The sequence below is a fragment of the Sebastes umbrosus genome, chromosome 7 (assembly GCF_015220745.1).
Source record: "Sebastes umbrosus isolate fSebUmb1 chromosome 7, fSebUmb1.pri, whole genome shotgun sequence".
Classification (NCBI taxonomy): domain Eukaryota; kingdom Metazoa; phylum Chordata; class Actinopteri; order Perciformes; family Sebastidae; genus Sebastes; species Sebastes umbrosus.
The window spans coordinates 1,843,579-1,857,952 of NC_051275.1; the positions used below are offsets into that span (position 1 = coordinate 1,843,579).

At 44.1% G+C, this 14,374-nt stretch overlaps 1 protein-coding gene across 7 annotated transcripts in view; it reads right to left on the reverse strand.

Annotated features, from left to right (window-relative positions):
• robo2 (roundabout, axon guidance receptor, homolog 2 (Drosophila)) overlaps window positions 1–14,374 on the reverse strand; it is a 353,842-nt gene that overhangs the window by 79,987 nt on the left and 259,481 nt on the right. For all 7 annotated transcript variants that reach the window (XM_037776246.1, XM_037776242.1, XM_037776244.1 and 4 more), the window contains exons 3-5: window positions 4,622–4,779; window positions 4,234–4,354; window positions 3,691–3,829 (exon numbers count right to left, since the gene is read on the reverse strand). In XM_037776246.1, coding sequence (XP_037632174.1) covers window positions 3,691–3,829; window positions 4,234–4,354; window positions 4,622–4,779 — 418 coding nt within the window. The remainder of the gene's footprint in view (window positions 1–3,690; window positions 3,830–4,233; window positions 4,355–4,621; window positions 4,780–14,374) is intronic.

Genomic DNA, 14,374 nt, shown 5'->3' on the forward strand with positions numbered 1-14,374 from the left:
TTTCAGCTACAGGTAATTATTCTGTCTTGGCTGGTCTGCCTTCCTATAACTAATTTTGTGTGTGGTGGACTGCATGTATTTAACACCACCACCTCACAGACTCCAGTCCTCTCCCTACTGAAAATGTATAATGGGAATTCAGAAAGAACCATTTGATAATTTGACACACTTACTGTTTATTAATAACAATATAAAAAAGTAATATAATTTGAACTTGGGATCTCTTTCAGTAGAGAACCAGATTCCGTAATTTGGCATTGGGTAACATACAGTCTAGAAGGAACCAATAAGATTCAAGGTTAAGCACTGAATCATTAAATGGGTGGTGCTCCGTAGCGTGCAAACAGAAACATGAACGACAAAGTGCTTTAAGCAACTCACGTAAACAACTTAAAGGTGCAGTATGTAAGATCTGGTGGCATCCAGCGACGAGGTTGCAGATTGCAACCAATTGAAACTTCTCCCGTTTGCCAAGTGTGTAGAAGAACCACGTTGGCCGACACGGAAATGTGAAAATAAGAATATAGCCATTGTTTGGTTTCTGGGCTAGGGTAGAAACGTGGAGGACAGCTCTGTGAAGAGGAGCCTCTCCATATGTAGATATAAACGGCTCATTCTAAGGTAACGAAAACAGAACGATTCTTATTTTCAGGTGATTATATACAAAAAAAACACCACACTAAGTAATATTATTATCCAATTAGGGATGCACCAATACCGATACTGATATGGGACCGATACTGATATCGGGCCGATACTGACTCAAATAGCTGGATCGGATATCGGTGACAATGGGGCCGATCTATTCAATTCAATTTTATGATTATATCAAAAATATATATATAATTTTAATTCCTGTTTAAGTTAAGGTTTACACTTAAATTGTAATTCCTGATAATTTTGATGATTTTTTACCAAGTTGTTGGTGTACAATTTATTGTTTAAATAATAAATAGCAATTAAATAAATGTATATCTATGTATTTATTGGTCACATTTTGTTTTACAAAGTTAGGAAAGCAATGTTTAAGTCAAGCCTGATGTTGCCTTACACATAAAAGAATGATCCCAGTCACTTTCATACAGTGAGGCATACAGCTTATTAATTAAACACAGGTATCGGATCGGTACTCGGTATCGGGCGATACCCAAAGCCCAGGTATCGCTATCGGGACTGAAAAATTTGGATGGGTGCATCCCTAATTCAAATTCTACCAATAGATCCCCAGAAATGTTACACACTGTTCTTTTATCCTGAATATTTTCTCATTTAGATTAAGATCCATGCAAATGTCTAAATCCCCAATCATAATGAATGCACCTGATGTTCCTTGACATTTTTAGCTATTTACTCTGTCATGTGCCAAACTGTGATTTAAATGTTTTCACAGGGATTTCTCATCATAATGTCCACTGAAACATATTTAATTTACCTATTTTATTTAATAATAAACCCTGTTGACTAGTGTCCTAGAGTATAGAAGTTTGTTTGGTGATTTTAATCTTTTTTTTATATATATATATATATATATATAAACACAGTAAAACACCCACACAGAGGCAAACGAGCAGCACTATTGTCTTTGTCCTCTAATTGAAACCATTCTTGTGCCGTCTCTATCTCCTCCTCTATCCCACAGAGACTGGAGCCGGTGCCATCCTGGTGTGCTTTATGTCTATGTGCCAGCGTGTGCATGTGTTTGCCTGGGAGGCTGCTGGAGCCACTGAGCATATTAAAGAGCTGTTTACTCAGCTGAGGCTCCATCTCCCTTCTTCCCAGTATAAAAGTTGCACACACAAACACCCGCAGAAGGACGCAGGCATGCACAACGATTGTCAAGGGACCAGCAAAGACAAGTTAAAACAATCTGATGGTAAAGAGGGAGCAGTCTTACTACAGTAAGTCTCTCTTTTTACAGCTTACCATAATAATAAGGACACTGTAACCTTTTCTGATAAAGAGCAAACAAAGGCCCCTCTGCATATAGAAGTGCTTGATCTTTAGTCGCCTCTTATTCCTATGGTGAAGTCCACTACTGATACAGCTACATACGCCCACAGTGCAATGACACAGTGCTACAGTAGCTGTTTTATTTCTTCTCCTTCCGAGCGCTTGCCAGTTATCAAACTGGAAACTATTCTTGCGTGGGATTTTAAACAATTCCTCAGTCAGTCAGAGAGAAGCCCTGTTTGATGTTTACTAAGTGAGGATAAGCAGTAGAGAGAGCAGTAACAGTTCGTCACTTAACAATACCAGTCTTCTTTTTTGGCACGCAACAAAGGCTGCAGAAAATGTCAGAATTAGAATATCGCAGTTTTCATGCTTGCTTTTCTGCTTCAAAGCAAAACTGCAGAATTAAATATAGCGAGGAAAACAAAGGCCCTCGCATTGTAATTAGAAACATTGCGATATTTATCGCTTATTAATTCCGGCAGTATCTTTTTCATGTGCTCTTTCCTGTATTCAAATAAGGCCAAACTTCAAAGGGCCGAGACAGTTAGCAAGGAGGACGCAGGCACATGACACTCATCCTACTCCGCTATAAATCTGTTAATTAGTGTACAAAATGAACTCATTTCCACCGAGCCAACTCCCTATCAAAGACATGAGTGAAATACTTCAATGTGTTTGCTTTGGCACGGTGCTCGTGTCGAACTGCCCAGTGAACCAAATCCTTATCAGACACAAACAACCCGCCCACGCTCGGCTCTGCAGCTAGCCTTGAGTGATGTCAGGTCCACTGAGTGTGTATTTTATGAGGTGATCCAAGCGGTGTGCGTGACTGGCTCGTTGGCTGGGGACACAGCGCTGGTCTCTTTGAAGTCCGCTCCCGACAATGACACTGCTGTTGACTTTGAGTCCGGTGACTCACGGTGAAGCAACAGGCCGACACACGGGATCCAAAAAGAACACTATCACTATGTCATCAGTGGCTTTTTTTCTTACAGGAAGTGAGACAGACTATAGCTGTAAATTACAGACTTGTGTTTCTTTTTCTTTCATCAGTCTCTGTTTTTGTAACTGTGAGCGAATGCATGTGTCATGTCAGTGAAGGTACAGAGACTGAATGGGGTTAAATGTGTAAGGGAAGGAGTGATTATCTTCTAGGTTTCTGTTCCAAGACTTCACCTGAACAGCTGCACCTGTACACAGACACTTGAGGGCCACGTCAGCTGCTGTCTCTTTGTATCTCCTGTCATTCTATCTGTCTCTGTCTGCTTTGCAGTGTGCCATATTGTTTCTGCTCCTACCTTTCAGCCTCCCCGCCCCACTTACCCGTCACTCCGTTTTAATTGTCGAGCTCAATATCTGTTTGTCTTCACGCAGAACCCTTTCCTTGACATGAGACACTGTCTACTCCTGTTATGGCTGTGGGGCACCTAAGGGTGGAGTCACTTTATGCTGAATGTGTAATGCACATTGTGTACAGCCTAATAGAGCTATTTAATGCCCCCTGGCAGCCGGGCCAGGTGAGAGCTGGCAGTGTGAGTTATCATTAGTTTGAAACAGTCACTCAGACTGATATCACAGCTCCTTTACATTAAGTGCAGCCTGTCACACCACTGCTACACACACACACACACACACACACACACACACACACACACACACATCGTATCAGCATCTTAAGAAACCATTCTCTCTTGAAATAAAGCACTTTTTTGAGAATATTCCTGTAGATGCACATACCTCCCACGAGGAACATCGATGTCGTCTTTCCTCCAGCGTACATTTGGCTGAGGGTCTCCTTGTACTTGGCAGCGGAACTCCACCATCTCCTCTTCCAAGACCACCTGGTTGATGGGCCTCCGGAGGAAGGTTGGTCGCTCTGCAGGATGGGTACAGAGGATAGAAATAGATAACTTTATGATGTAATGCAGTGGGTTCATGTGTGTGAATTTAAAGTGCATGCATATATTCCATACAGTGGCATCTTACAGAATGATCCCTGCTGTCTACTCACTATTTTCTCTCTTAGAAATTCTACCTCAGTCATTCTCTTAGTCTTCAAGTCCTCTTCTAAGATCATTATATGGACAAAGAAATGTAGCAAAAGCCTTAAAAAGCATGATACCCAGGAATTAAAATTCCACTGAGAAAGCAAACGGCCCAAAGGTATTTCTACTTTTCAGCTCAACATACATTGGAGACATACACCAGGTTGAGAGCTCTATAGTAACTGAGAATATACAGTGACATGTATGAAGGTTGCTCTAGAGAAACAAAGCTTACCAAACACTGTAACTTGTGCCGTCTCGCTGTCCCTCTCTCCGACCATGTTGGTACCCACACAGATGTACATGGCAGCGTCGCTCTTTCTTGTGTTGGAAATCATTAGCTTCCCTCCTCGAATCTAAAGAAAAAAACAGTTTTTCCTTAAATACACAGATATTACATTTAGATTTTTTTTTCTACTGTTGTTACATTTTTCACCCTTTTTCTCTTCCCTATACACAGAAACAACAAAGGAATGATCCTTCACTTGCTTCCAACACATGAAAACACTGTTAAATGTGTTCAATGGCTTCCAGAAGCAAGATATGTTTTCCTATGTGCCCAAAGACTAAAAAGACACTTCCTATTGAGTGCAGGTATTAAAACGGATGGTTATAATACTCACGGTGATCCTATCATCCTTGTCGTCTATTCGCACTTTGTCTTTCTTCCAGTAGATGGTGGGTTCAGGATGGCCTCTGGGAGGAACACACTCAAGGATCGCCGGCTCCCCTGCTGCCACCACCACGTCTGTCGGGTTTTGTCTGAAGTCATCTCGCAGCACTGAGGGGGAAAAGGAGGAAATGGTTAAGGAAGAGGGCAATTGTGTAGCATAATGTTGAATTTAAATGCCAAAATGTTAAAGTCCACCATTTTTTAAATGTTTTCATGTAACTATAAAGCAAGGGATCTCTGCATGTGTATCCTTTGCGGGTGTATTGCTGAGGACCCAAGGGAGTGCAGTGCCGAATGTGGTGCAAATTGGCCAGATGGTGGCACTATAACAACACATGTTACGTTTTAATTTTAAATCTCAGGAACATCCTGGATTCTGTGGGTCCAGACAAATATATGCATGTAAGTCCATTACCGCCATTTTGAATTGTGTCCAAATCAGTTTTTACGCTACTCCTCCTAAAGATTTTGAGCAATCGTCACCAAATTTGGTAAAGAACATCTCTGGACCAAGCCGGGAAAAGTTACTTTTTGGGATTTTTGATTTTCCATACAGTTTTGCTATAGCTGGCTCTCAAAGCGATAGGATGAGTGGTTCCCAACAACGCTACAAGCAGCAATACAAGCAGCAATACTGGGAGCCAAGCAATCGGCCCATTCCGAATGGCCACGCCCCGAACGTGACATTTTTTCCTACTATGGCAAAGACATGACCCGCCCTCATGCCTAAACATAACCAATCCAACCAAAAAAAGGCATTGAGTACTAGCCAATCAGAGGCAGAGTGGGTCATGCCTCAGTCATAGTCATGGGCACTGCACCAGTATGTATTACATTGTATGCACAACACAGTGTGAATGCATGCAGCTTTCATTGTGGCTATTTAAATGGGATGTGCAGCTTCATCTGACAAGGCGAGCACAAGTGAAAGCTAATTGGAGCTAATGGAGGTCCCTGTGGAGGTAGCAGAACAAACAGAGACAGAACGCCCTGAAGCCTGGTGTCATTCACATGTGAGAGCTCACAGGGGTGCAATGCTGCTTCACTTTGCTAGCATGTACACATTTACACACTTGCACACAAACCAGATATGTGCTAATGCACAAAAAAAACAGTGGGTGGTCTGATGAAAAACTGTGGCCTTGTATCTAATCACCCTCAGGTAGGCCTTTCATCACAGAGATAGCCTCTCACCCGGAAAAGTGTTCAACAAAACACACGACACCAGCTCATTATAAAGCACGGCAAGCAGCTGTCACACACAAACACACACATGAGCACACAAATGTACACTAACATGCTAAACTAGCAGGATACAACGTCCATACCAATGAGTGAACATACGTACATAATACCTAATGCAGTAAACCAGGGGTCGCTCTGGCTCTCTCCCGCTGTGTGCACTCCTACAGATCTTTCCCCATTTGATCTACAATAAATCCAATCTGTGGAGTAGCACTTTAGGAATTTCAGCTTCAGCAGTGTCCATCCACGCGGCAGCAACGGACACATGATTCCTCTGAAGGATAAAAGTACTGAGCTTATTGGAGGATGTTTGAAGATGCTTGAGGAGGGCTAAATTAAGGGCAGCACCACGGGTCCTTATGTAAATTCCACATAACACCGGGGACAATGGTGGGGAGGGTCCAGGATTATAAGAGGGGATAACTGGTCCCCGCGCCGCAGGCTTCTCTCATCTTTTCATTCACTCTTCTTACCCTCTCTAAAGACAGCCATTGTCTTCTTATTTATTTATTTGGACCAAGGAGAAGAAGGACGGAGGAAGCGAGGATGCTTTCAACCCAATTATCCTGGGGATGCACCGGGGTACAGAGTGGGACTTTTGTGTGACATGAATTCAAATGAAACCTTTACACAGGAGAGAATACAGAAGAGGTAGAGGTTTTCTCTCTCTAATGCAGGGCTGCCCTATAAGAGCTAAGGTAATTAGCCAGAACCAGCGTTGCGGACCCCCTGGCCGGGGTGGGCATAACAGCCGCCACCGCTGGGCTCTCTGTATTTGCATTACAAACAGAAGTCCTGCGGTTTAAAATCACAGCCTGGTTTGGACCTTGCACAGCCTGTTGTTTTCAAGATCGCGCTGGATTTAATTGCTCCTTTCCATTCATTGCTGATAGCACCCATGGGATCTTTGTCAGAATCAATTCCCTTTGAAACGGAACAGTGACAAAAGAAACACACGTTAGGTGCATCATTAAGGTGCTGGTGCCGTGCTGTCTGATCTAATCTAATACTGCACGGCACGTCACAGTAGATGCATCCCCGCCCGGCAATCTGAATAAATACACAAAACGTAGAAAAATTAAAAAAAGAGTGGCCACGAGATACAGCAAATAAAATGTGATATACACACACTTGTTGAGGATTAAACACTACAAGCAAGCAAACAGATGACACACCGCTGGTGAGGGATTACGCCCTGTGTGTCGGTTCAGAGCTCGCTAATACCGAGAAAACATTCTGAACAGATACATTTACTAAGTAAATGGGGGTAGGGGCCAATCCAAATACACTTTAGCACACTGTCTAATCCTAGGCCCTGTTCACACCTGGTATCAACATGCATCCAGAGTGTTCCGATCACAAGTGGACAGCTCTAAGTACAGGTGTGAACGCACTCAAGACGCATTGAGGAAGCATTGAGATCTGATCGCTCAGACCACATTCAGAGATGGTCTGGGCCACATATGGCCACATTCTTTTAGCAGTGTGTATGTGAATGTGTCCTGGGCCACATTAAGGTCCGCCTTTCATCTGACGTTGGGCTGGGATCCGCGGGGTCGCACTGCGCTCCTCGTGTGAATAGACAGGCAGATGTGAGCCTCGCGGCATGGAGACGGCTTCTGTGCTCTACTGTATTCTGTCGGTACAACTGTATTTTAATAAAAATGTACTTTATCCATAGGCTACACATCTACAGACTATCAGACTAGGCACGGGAAGTGCATTATTATCATACTGTCGTAGTGTTTTTGTTCCGGTGCTTTGCATGGAGCTGACACCCGCCCGCTCGTTCGCTCTCATCCCAGACACTGAGGCTCTGTACCCAGCTGTTGCCTGGTGAAGGCAGCGATGTCGGCGGCATGGAGGTCCCCGGGGACGGCTGGTACAATAACCTTTATTTTTGATGTTAATACAATGTACCCGAACTCACAAATATGTAGGATATTACTACTAACATCCATGTAATATTACGTCACAGCGTCTGCTGTATCAGCCGTGTGTTTACTATGTGTTTATTTGCATATAGAGCGGGGAAGTCAGATCCAATCACAAGTGGTCACTGGAAAAGCATGTGGAGACGCATTCTAATGCCAGGTGTGAACAGACGTACTTAAAGCTGTCCACTTGTGATCCGATCACTCGGGACGCATGTTAATGCCAGGTCTGAACAGGGCCCTAACTACAAGGTCATCAAGGTCACCCTCCTACGGTTAAAGCACACACACACAACTCAAATATTCATCCCCTCAGTGCTTCATTACAGTATGAGCATGTATCTCATGTTGCCTGCAGGCACCTCCGTGGGCTGAACTGCCCTGTGTGTCGGGGATCATAAGGAAAGTGAATGCTTTTGTATTAGAATCATAACATGACTGTTTTCTCTGTTAACCTATATGAAGTTTATCTGATATGTGTGCATCATTAACTGGGTCTGCTGCGTGTTTGCCGTCAGAATTTGCACTCTCCAACTCCGAGGCCCTGTAGGCATTCAGGCCCGAATCAGCCGACAGACGTAAGGTAATTGCCTCTCTATCCCCCTGAAACACTCTTCGCTCTTCTTCCACTGAAAACATCTCACCTCCCATGGAGTTCCAGCAGGCCCCAAACTCTGCCGTCTTGCTTACTTGCTTATTAATATTTATATATTTTTACATTTACACCCCTCCGTTGGCAAGTGCTACATCTGTCAATCCGGCTGCAGGCTAAAAAGAACCCATATCTGAATAATATTAATCTGCCTCACGTATTTTATTTATTTATTTATATCCCAAATATCAGAGGAGTGGGCTGATTTGAATGAAAGAGCATCAGGCGGGGGGCAAAGCATGGCAAATCTACAGCTCTTTCAGCTGGCACTGTTTCAACTCCTACAACTTAAAGGGGAGGGAGTCAGGTTGCAATTTGCACTGAGAAACAGCCGAGGGGTTGAGAGTGGAGGTCTTTGCCAAACTAAAAACAAAAAGGAGACACCCACACAGTAACTTTGTGGACCAGATTGTCCTACATTGGCAGGGGGTGGGGGGGGCTGTGCTAGCAACCATTAGGGAGGTCTGCCTATGTGTGTGTGTTCTTACTAAGGCTGTCAAAGTTAACGCGATAATAACGCATTAACAAAAATTTATTTTAACGGCACTAATTTCTGTAACGCATTAACGTAACTTGCAATATGAAAATAGAAAACCTAAAGAGACCATCAGTGCTAAACATGTCATACTAGCTTGTCGCGAAGGAGATTAAATAACGCTCCAAACTTACGCTAAATTTTGGTGAGGAAAAACTGGCATGGCCATTTTCAAAGGGGTCCCTTGACCTCTGACCTCCAGATCAGTGAATGTGAATGGGTTCTATGGGTACCCACGAGTCTCCCCTTACAGACATGCCCACTTTATGATAATCACATGCAGTTTGGGGCAAGTCATAGTCAAGTCAGCACACTGACACACTGACAGCTGTTGTTGCCTGTTGGGCTGCAGTTTACCATGTTATGATTCAAGTATATTTTTTATGCTAAATGCAGTACCTGTGAGGGTTTCTGGACAATATCTGTCATTGTGTTGGGTTGTTAATTGATTTCCAATAATAAATATACACATACATTTGCATAAAGCAGCATATTTGCCGACTCCCATGTTGATAAGAGTATTGAATACCTGAAAAACCTCCATTTAACGTACATTTTGAACAGATAAAAATGTGAGATTAATTTGCGATTAATTACGATTAAATATGAACAATCATACGATTAATCGCAATGAAATATTTTAATCGATTGACAGCCCTAGTTCTTGATAGACTCAGCACAAAAAAAAAATCCGATGCAGATACATGACAGCACACACACCCGGCGTCATAGCGAAGAGGTGGCAGGGCAAGGACAGGTGAGGAGAGATATTTCGTACAGTGCACCCTCTTCTCCCACCCAAGATATTACTCACTGGAGGGTGACACCGCTTGTCGGTAAGATTAGTGGGGAGCCTTGACTGAAGCGTCCAGCCTGCATACCGAGATAAGTGCTGACAAATGCATTCACCTACACCTAGCTTTGGCTCACAAAGGTTGTGCTCACGCCACAACACCACAGACTGATGTCTAAAACTGATTTTTTTTTCCCCCTCCGTTTTGACATTTACATCACTTTGATAGACCGCACACACAAAAACCTCTACACAAACCTGACAAACTGCGGAATATTTCTAAAAGCTGCAGGGCTTTGGTATCTTTTTGTAATCCTGCAAATGTGAATGTTTGCGTGGTTGTTATTACTTTTCCCTCCTCATTTACTGCCGAGAAAAGACCCTCCGCGCTTTCATAGATACACTCCTGGGTCAGGGGCTAAGAAACACAGAGAGAAATTACAACAGCTAGAGGCCCGGGGCAATACCCCGGCACCCAGACCCACCACCTTCTACCCACACTCTGATTAGAAAATAAACCATGCACACACACAACCTCGGAGAGCTGTAGAGAGGTAGCTCCGAGCTATAATATCATTTCGTTCGAGTGCTTTTTGCGCTTCATCCGGCAGAGTGCTATTACAATACCGCCATTTTCAATTCCACCCTTAGAGAAGAGAGACAATATATATGTCACTTGACAAACACACACCAAATCCACTCTATGTGCTGTCATTGATGTTTTGTATTACTGTTGACGCTGAAGGCGGGAGAAGGATAATGCCACCCTATATATTACTACACCGTGAAAGGAGATGTGCTCCATTTGTCTGGATGCAAGCTTTTTCTCCTGCTCCGACTCGCTCGTTTGCCCTCCCACCGGCCAGGGCTGACCTTTGCCCCCCCATCCAGATGCAGAAATTACCCCCTCAGCAGGCAGGCGAGCAGCAGGTTCACACATATCCCCTATATTCCTCCACCGAGGGGTTGCAGGTCAGACCGGAGAAACAGCTGCACAAATATGGCCGGCTGGCGGTGCCCAAGGCTGTACCTCCTCTGAGAACAGAGTAGAGACTCTCATCATTAGCACAGCTCATCACCATCCCTCTCTGTCTGTCTTATTCTCTCATATCACCATCAGAGGTCATCCTCTGTTTTTCTTTTTCTTCCATCTTCTCAGTTCAATCCCACAGCGTTGTCCCGTGCGTTGCTTCTCGCCCCCTCCGCTCACTTTCACTCGCTTGTCAGAGCTTTCTCTGCACAGACTGCAGGTGAGGCTTTTGCAGATGAAGCCATATACATGCATGCCCGATCATTCTCCACAGACCACGGCCAGGCCCGATATGATCTCCTCCACCACCATCCTCCCTATCTGCAAAATCCTGAGCTAAGGGATTGTAAATAACACTGTCACTTTCACAGATAAGATGCAGGAAATATGGAAAGAAGCGAAGGTAAAGAGAATCATATGGTCCGCGGCGATACCATAGTGGGGGGAAATCACAGGTGGCGATATCATGTGAAATGTGCATCTTTAATAGAGCCTCGGATGGAATAAAAGAGACCGAGCATGTGTGCTCTGGTGAGAGAAAAGAGGCGAGGCATAACACAACAGGGGATGACGAGGGGATGCCTGATCAAGGTCAAACTGAAGAGGTGGCAGGGAGCACAAGAGGTGCTGAATAAATGGGGCTGACTGTAAATGAATGGAGTGCATTCCATCAAACTCGTACCACATACTGCGCCTCCCCATCTGATTCAATAGATAAGCCTAAACAAACATCCTTATTTAAACAGCAGCCCCCGTTCAAAGCTCATTTTTCAAACAGCGCCCCTAATTTGGCCTAACAAGCCCCTGGGCAGCACAATAATGACAGTGGGACCACAGTGGGCGATTCTGCTGGCCCATCCAGGAAAAATGTGCTGAAAAATCACTGCTCCTGAGAAACAATATAATTAACTCTTAATGGACCCCTTTCCTTTAACAATACCAACACACACACACACAGACACACACATATACATACACATTCTCACATACACAGAATTCAATTTAGCCTAATCCATGCTTTATGGTAATGTATAGCTCATTAAAATGTTAGTAAAAAACTCATTAAAATTCACTTGAAGAAGTAATGGCTTCATTACAGTAATATGCTGAAAAGCAAAGAAAAAGACAAGGACAAGGAGAAGAAAGAGAGCAGAGAGCGACAGCTTTCTAATCACTTAATTGTGTCTAAAATGGAATACATTTGCATAATAAATAACGATGTGCTGTATCCTCCTCTCCATCTCTATCTCTTTCCATTCTCATAGCGCGTCTGTAATTAACAGGCGCCGCAATTAAAGATGCATTTTTATCCCCAAAAATGATTTTGGTGGCCACTCCAGTTCTCATTCTGTTGTCTTGTTTATGGTCCTGAATGTGTTTGCGGGGCTTGGCAGATGCAGACAGCGTGGAGCCGGCTGATACTGACGAACAATGTGCCCATGGGTCTTTGTGCCCGCTCTGATAAGGCATGATGTTGTGCTGATGCTTGTGCTCGGTCCAGAATGGACACTTTACAGCCGGAAGGGGGAGTAAAGACGTGAGGGAAGGAGAAGGGGGGGAGGAGGAGGAGGAGGGGGTTGTAGATGAGAGCGGGATTGATTTCCTGCCAATTCCAGCACAGAGACAGCACAGACAGAGGTAGTGAGGCATCACGATGGAGCAGGTGGGTGTGCTTCCTGCATCGGGTAAGAAGGAAGTAAAGTGAGAAGAAGAGGAGAGGAAGTAGTGCACTCAGGCAGACAGGCAGATGTCTTCTCTCTTAGTCTCCTATTGCATCAGTCCCATCTAAAACGTGACAGATCATATGGTATGGGAGCTGCTGGAGTTTTGGGACATGGAGTGTAATAGTGTCTGAGTAAGCATATTGAGAACTGAACAGTGTGCCGCATTTTGGAACATCTGAACATAATTGAACTCCCTTTAGCAGCTGGAAAAGCTGCTCCCTCTACATCTTGTTGTGACTGGAGGTTTTGATTATTATCAAGAATAAAGTTCTGTAAAACAAGTTGGCCATGGTTTGCTTTTTGTCTTGGATGTGAATTGAAGTCTAGTGGTCTCTGGGCCTCCTACTCTGGGGAGACTCAGGCAGACAAGTCACTGTGAATCAGCATTGTGTAACACAATAGAAGTAGGCTAAACGCATGGGACTCTCATTAACTCCGGCTTTATGGTTATGAGTTACCAAACAACATTAAAGGTACAGTGTGTAGGATTTGGTGGCATCTAGAGTACCCCTCCGCTCACTCCTCCCTTTCCAAGACCGCGGTAACGCGAGCCGCCGAGTGCAAAACCGTGATAACAGCGTTCGCCTCCCTCAGAGACCATCGCTCAGTGGGTACAGTATTCATCCTTTAACCACAAGGTTGGTGGTTCCATCCCCGATTCTTTCTGTCTGCAGGTCTTAGTGTCCTTGAGCGAGACGCTGAACCCCAAGTTGCTCCCTGGGCGCTTTACAGCAGCCCACTGCTCCTACAATGCTTAGGATGGGTTAAATGCAGAGGTCAAATTGAATGTACTGTATGTACCTGTTTGTATATGACAAATGTAATCAAGTTTAAGTTTAAGTTTACCATAACAACACTACTTAAGGAGCAACGGAAGTCAAATGGCGGCTCACGTTACCACAGTTTCACAAGCATGTTGGACGACTACCGTGGCCTTCAGGTAACGTGAAAATGTGAAAGGCTCTCTCTAGAGCCAGTGTTTGGTTAGTCTGTTCTGGACTACTGTAACAACATGGCGGAGCAACATGGAGGACTCTATATAGATATGAAGGGCTCATTCTAAGCTAACGAGAACACAGGTCTTAGAATGGAAAATTCAAGTCGTACAAGTGAGTATGTCTTTTCATCTGCCATCTTGTTCTCCTCCTACACCACCTCAAACAATGTCTTAATACCTCATTATTTTCTTTCTTCACCACCTCTCCCTCTCACCTGCAGTGTTACGGTTAATATATAGGACCCCCACAGTTTCCTCACGTAGCTGTTCAAGTGTAACAGATGTCACAAGTCCAGCTGTGATACACTGTCGCTCTTGAGGAGTAACTCTGAAAACAGGGAATTTGCTGGATCTGGAAAAAAAAGTCTAAAAAGTGCTGTTTGTGCTGTTTGTGTGTCTTCAACATAGTGGTGCGAGCTGTGGCCTAATGACATTGAGATAGTGACCTTCCGCAGGGAAAGATAATCCCCAGGATGCTGCTGAACTGTGTCCAGCTGGATTCCCTCAGAGACCGAACAAAACACACACACACAAGCACACACACACACACACACACACACACACACACACACACACACACACACACACACACACAGACAGTCGCTTATCCGGTGTGGCACACTAACACGGGCATCTCTGGTGAAAGTGAAACCCCTGCAGCCTAGTTCTGCAGTCCGCTGTGTGAATCTTCATATAATCTTTAATAGGTTCCCCCTCTTTTTTCTTTATGCCAGCCTATTTGCTGCTGTGTCTATTTTATTGTTTTGGTCTATAATTGGATTGGCAGTAACGG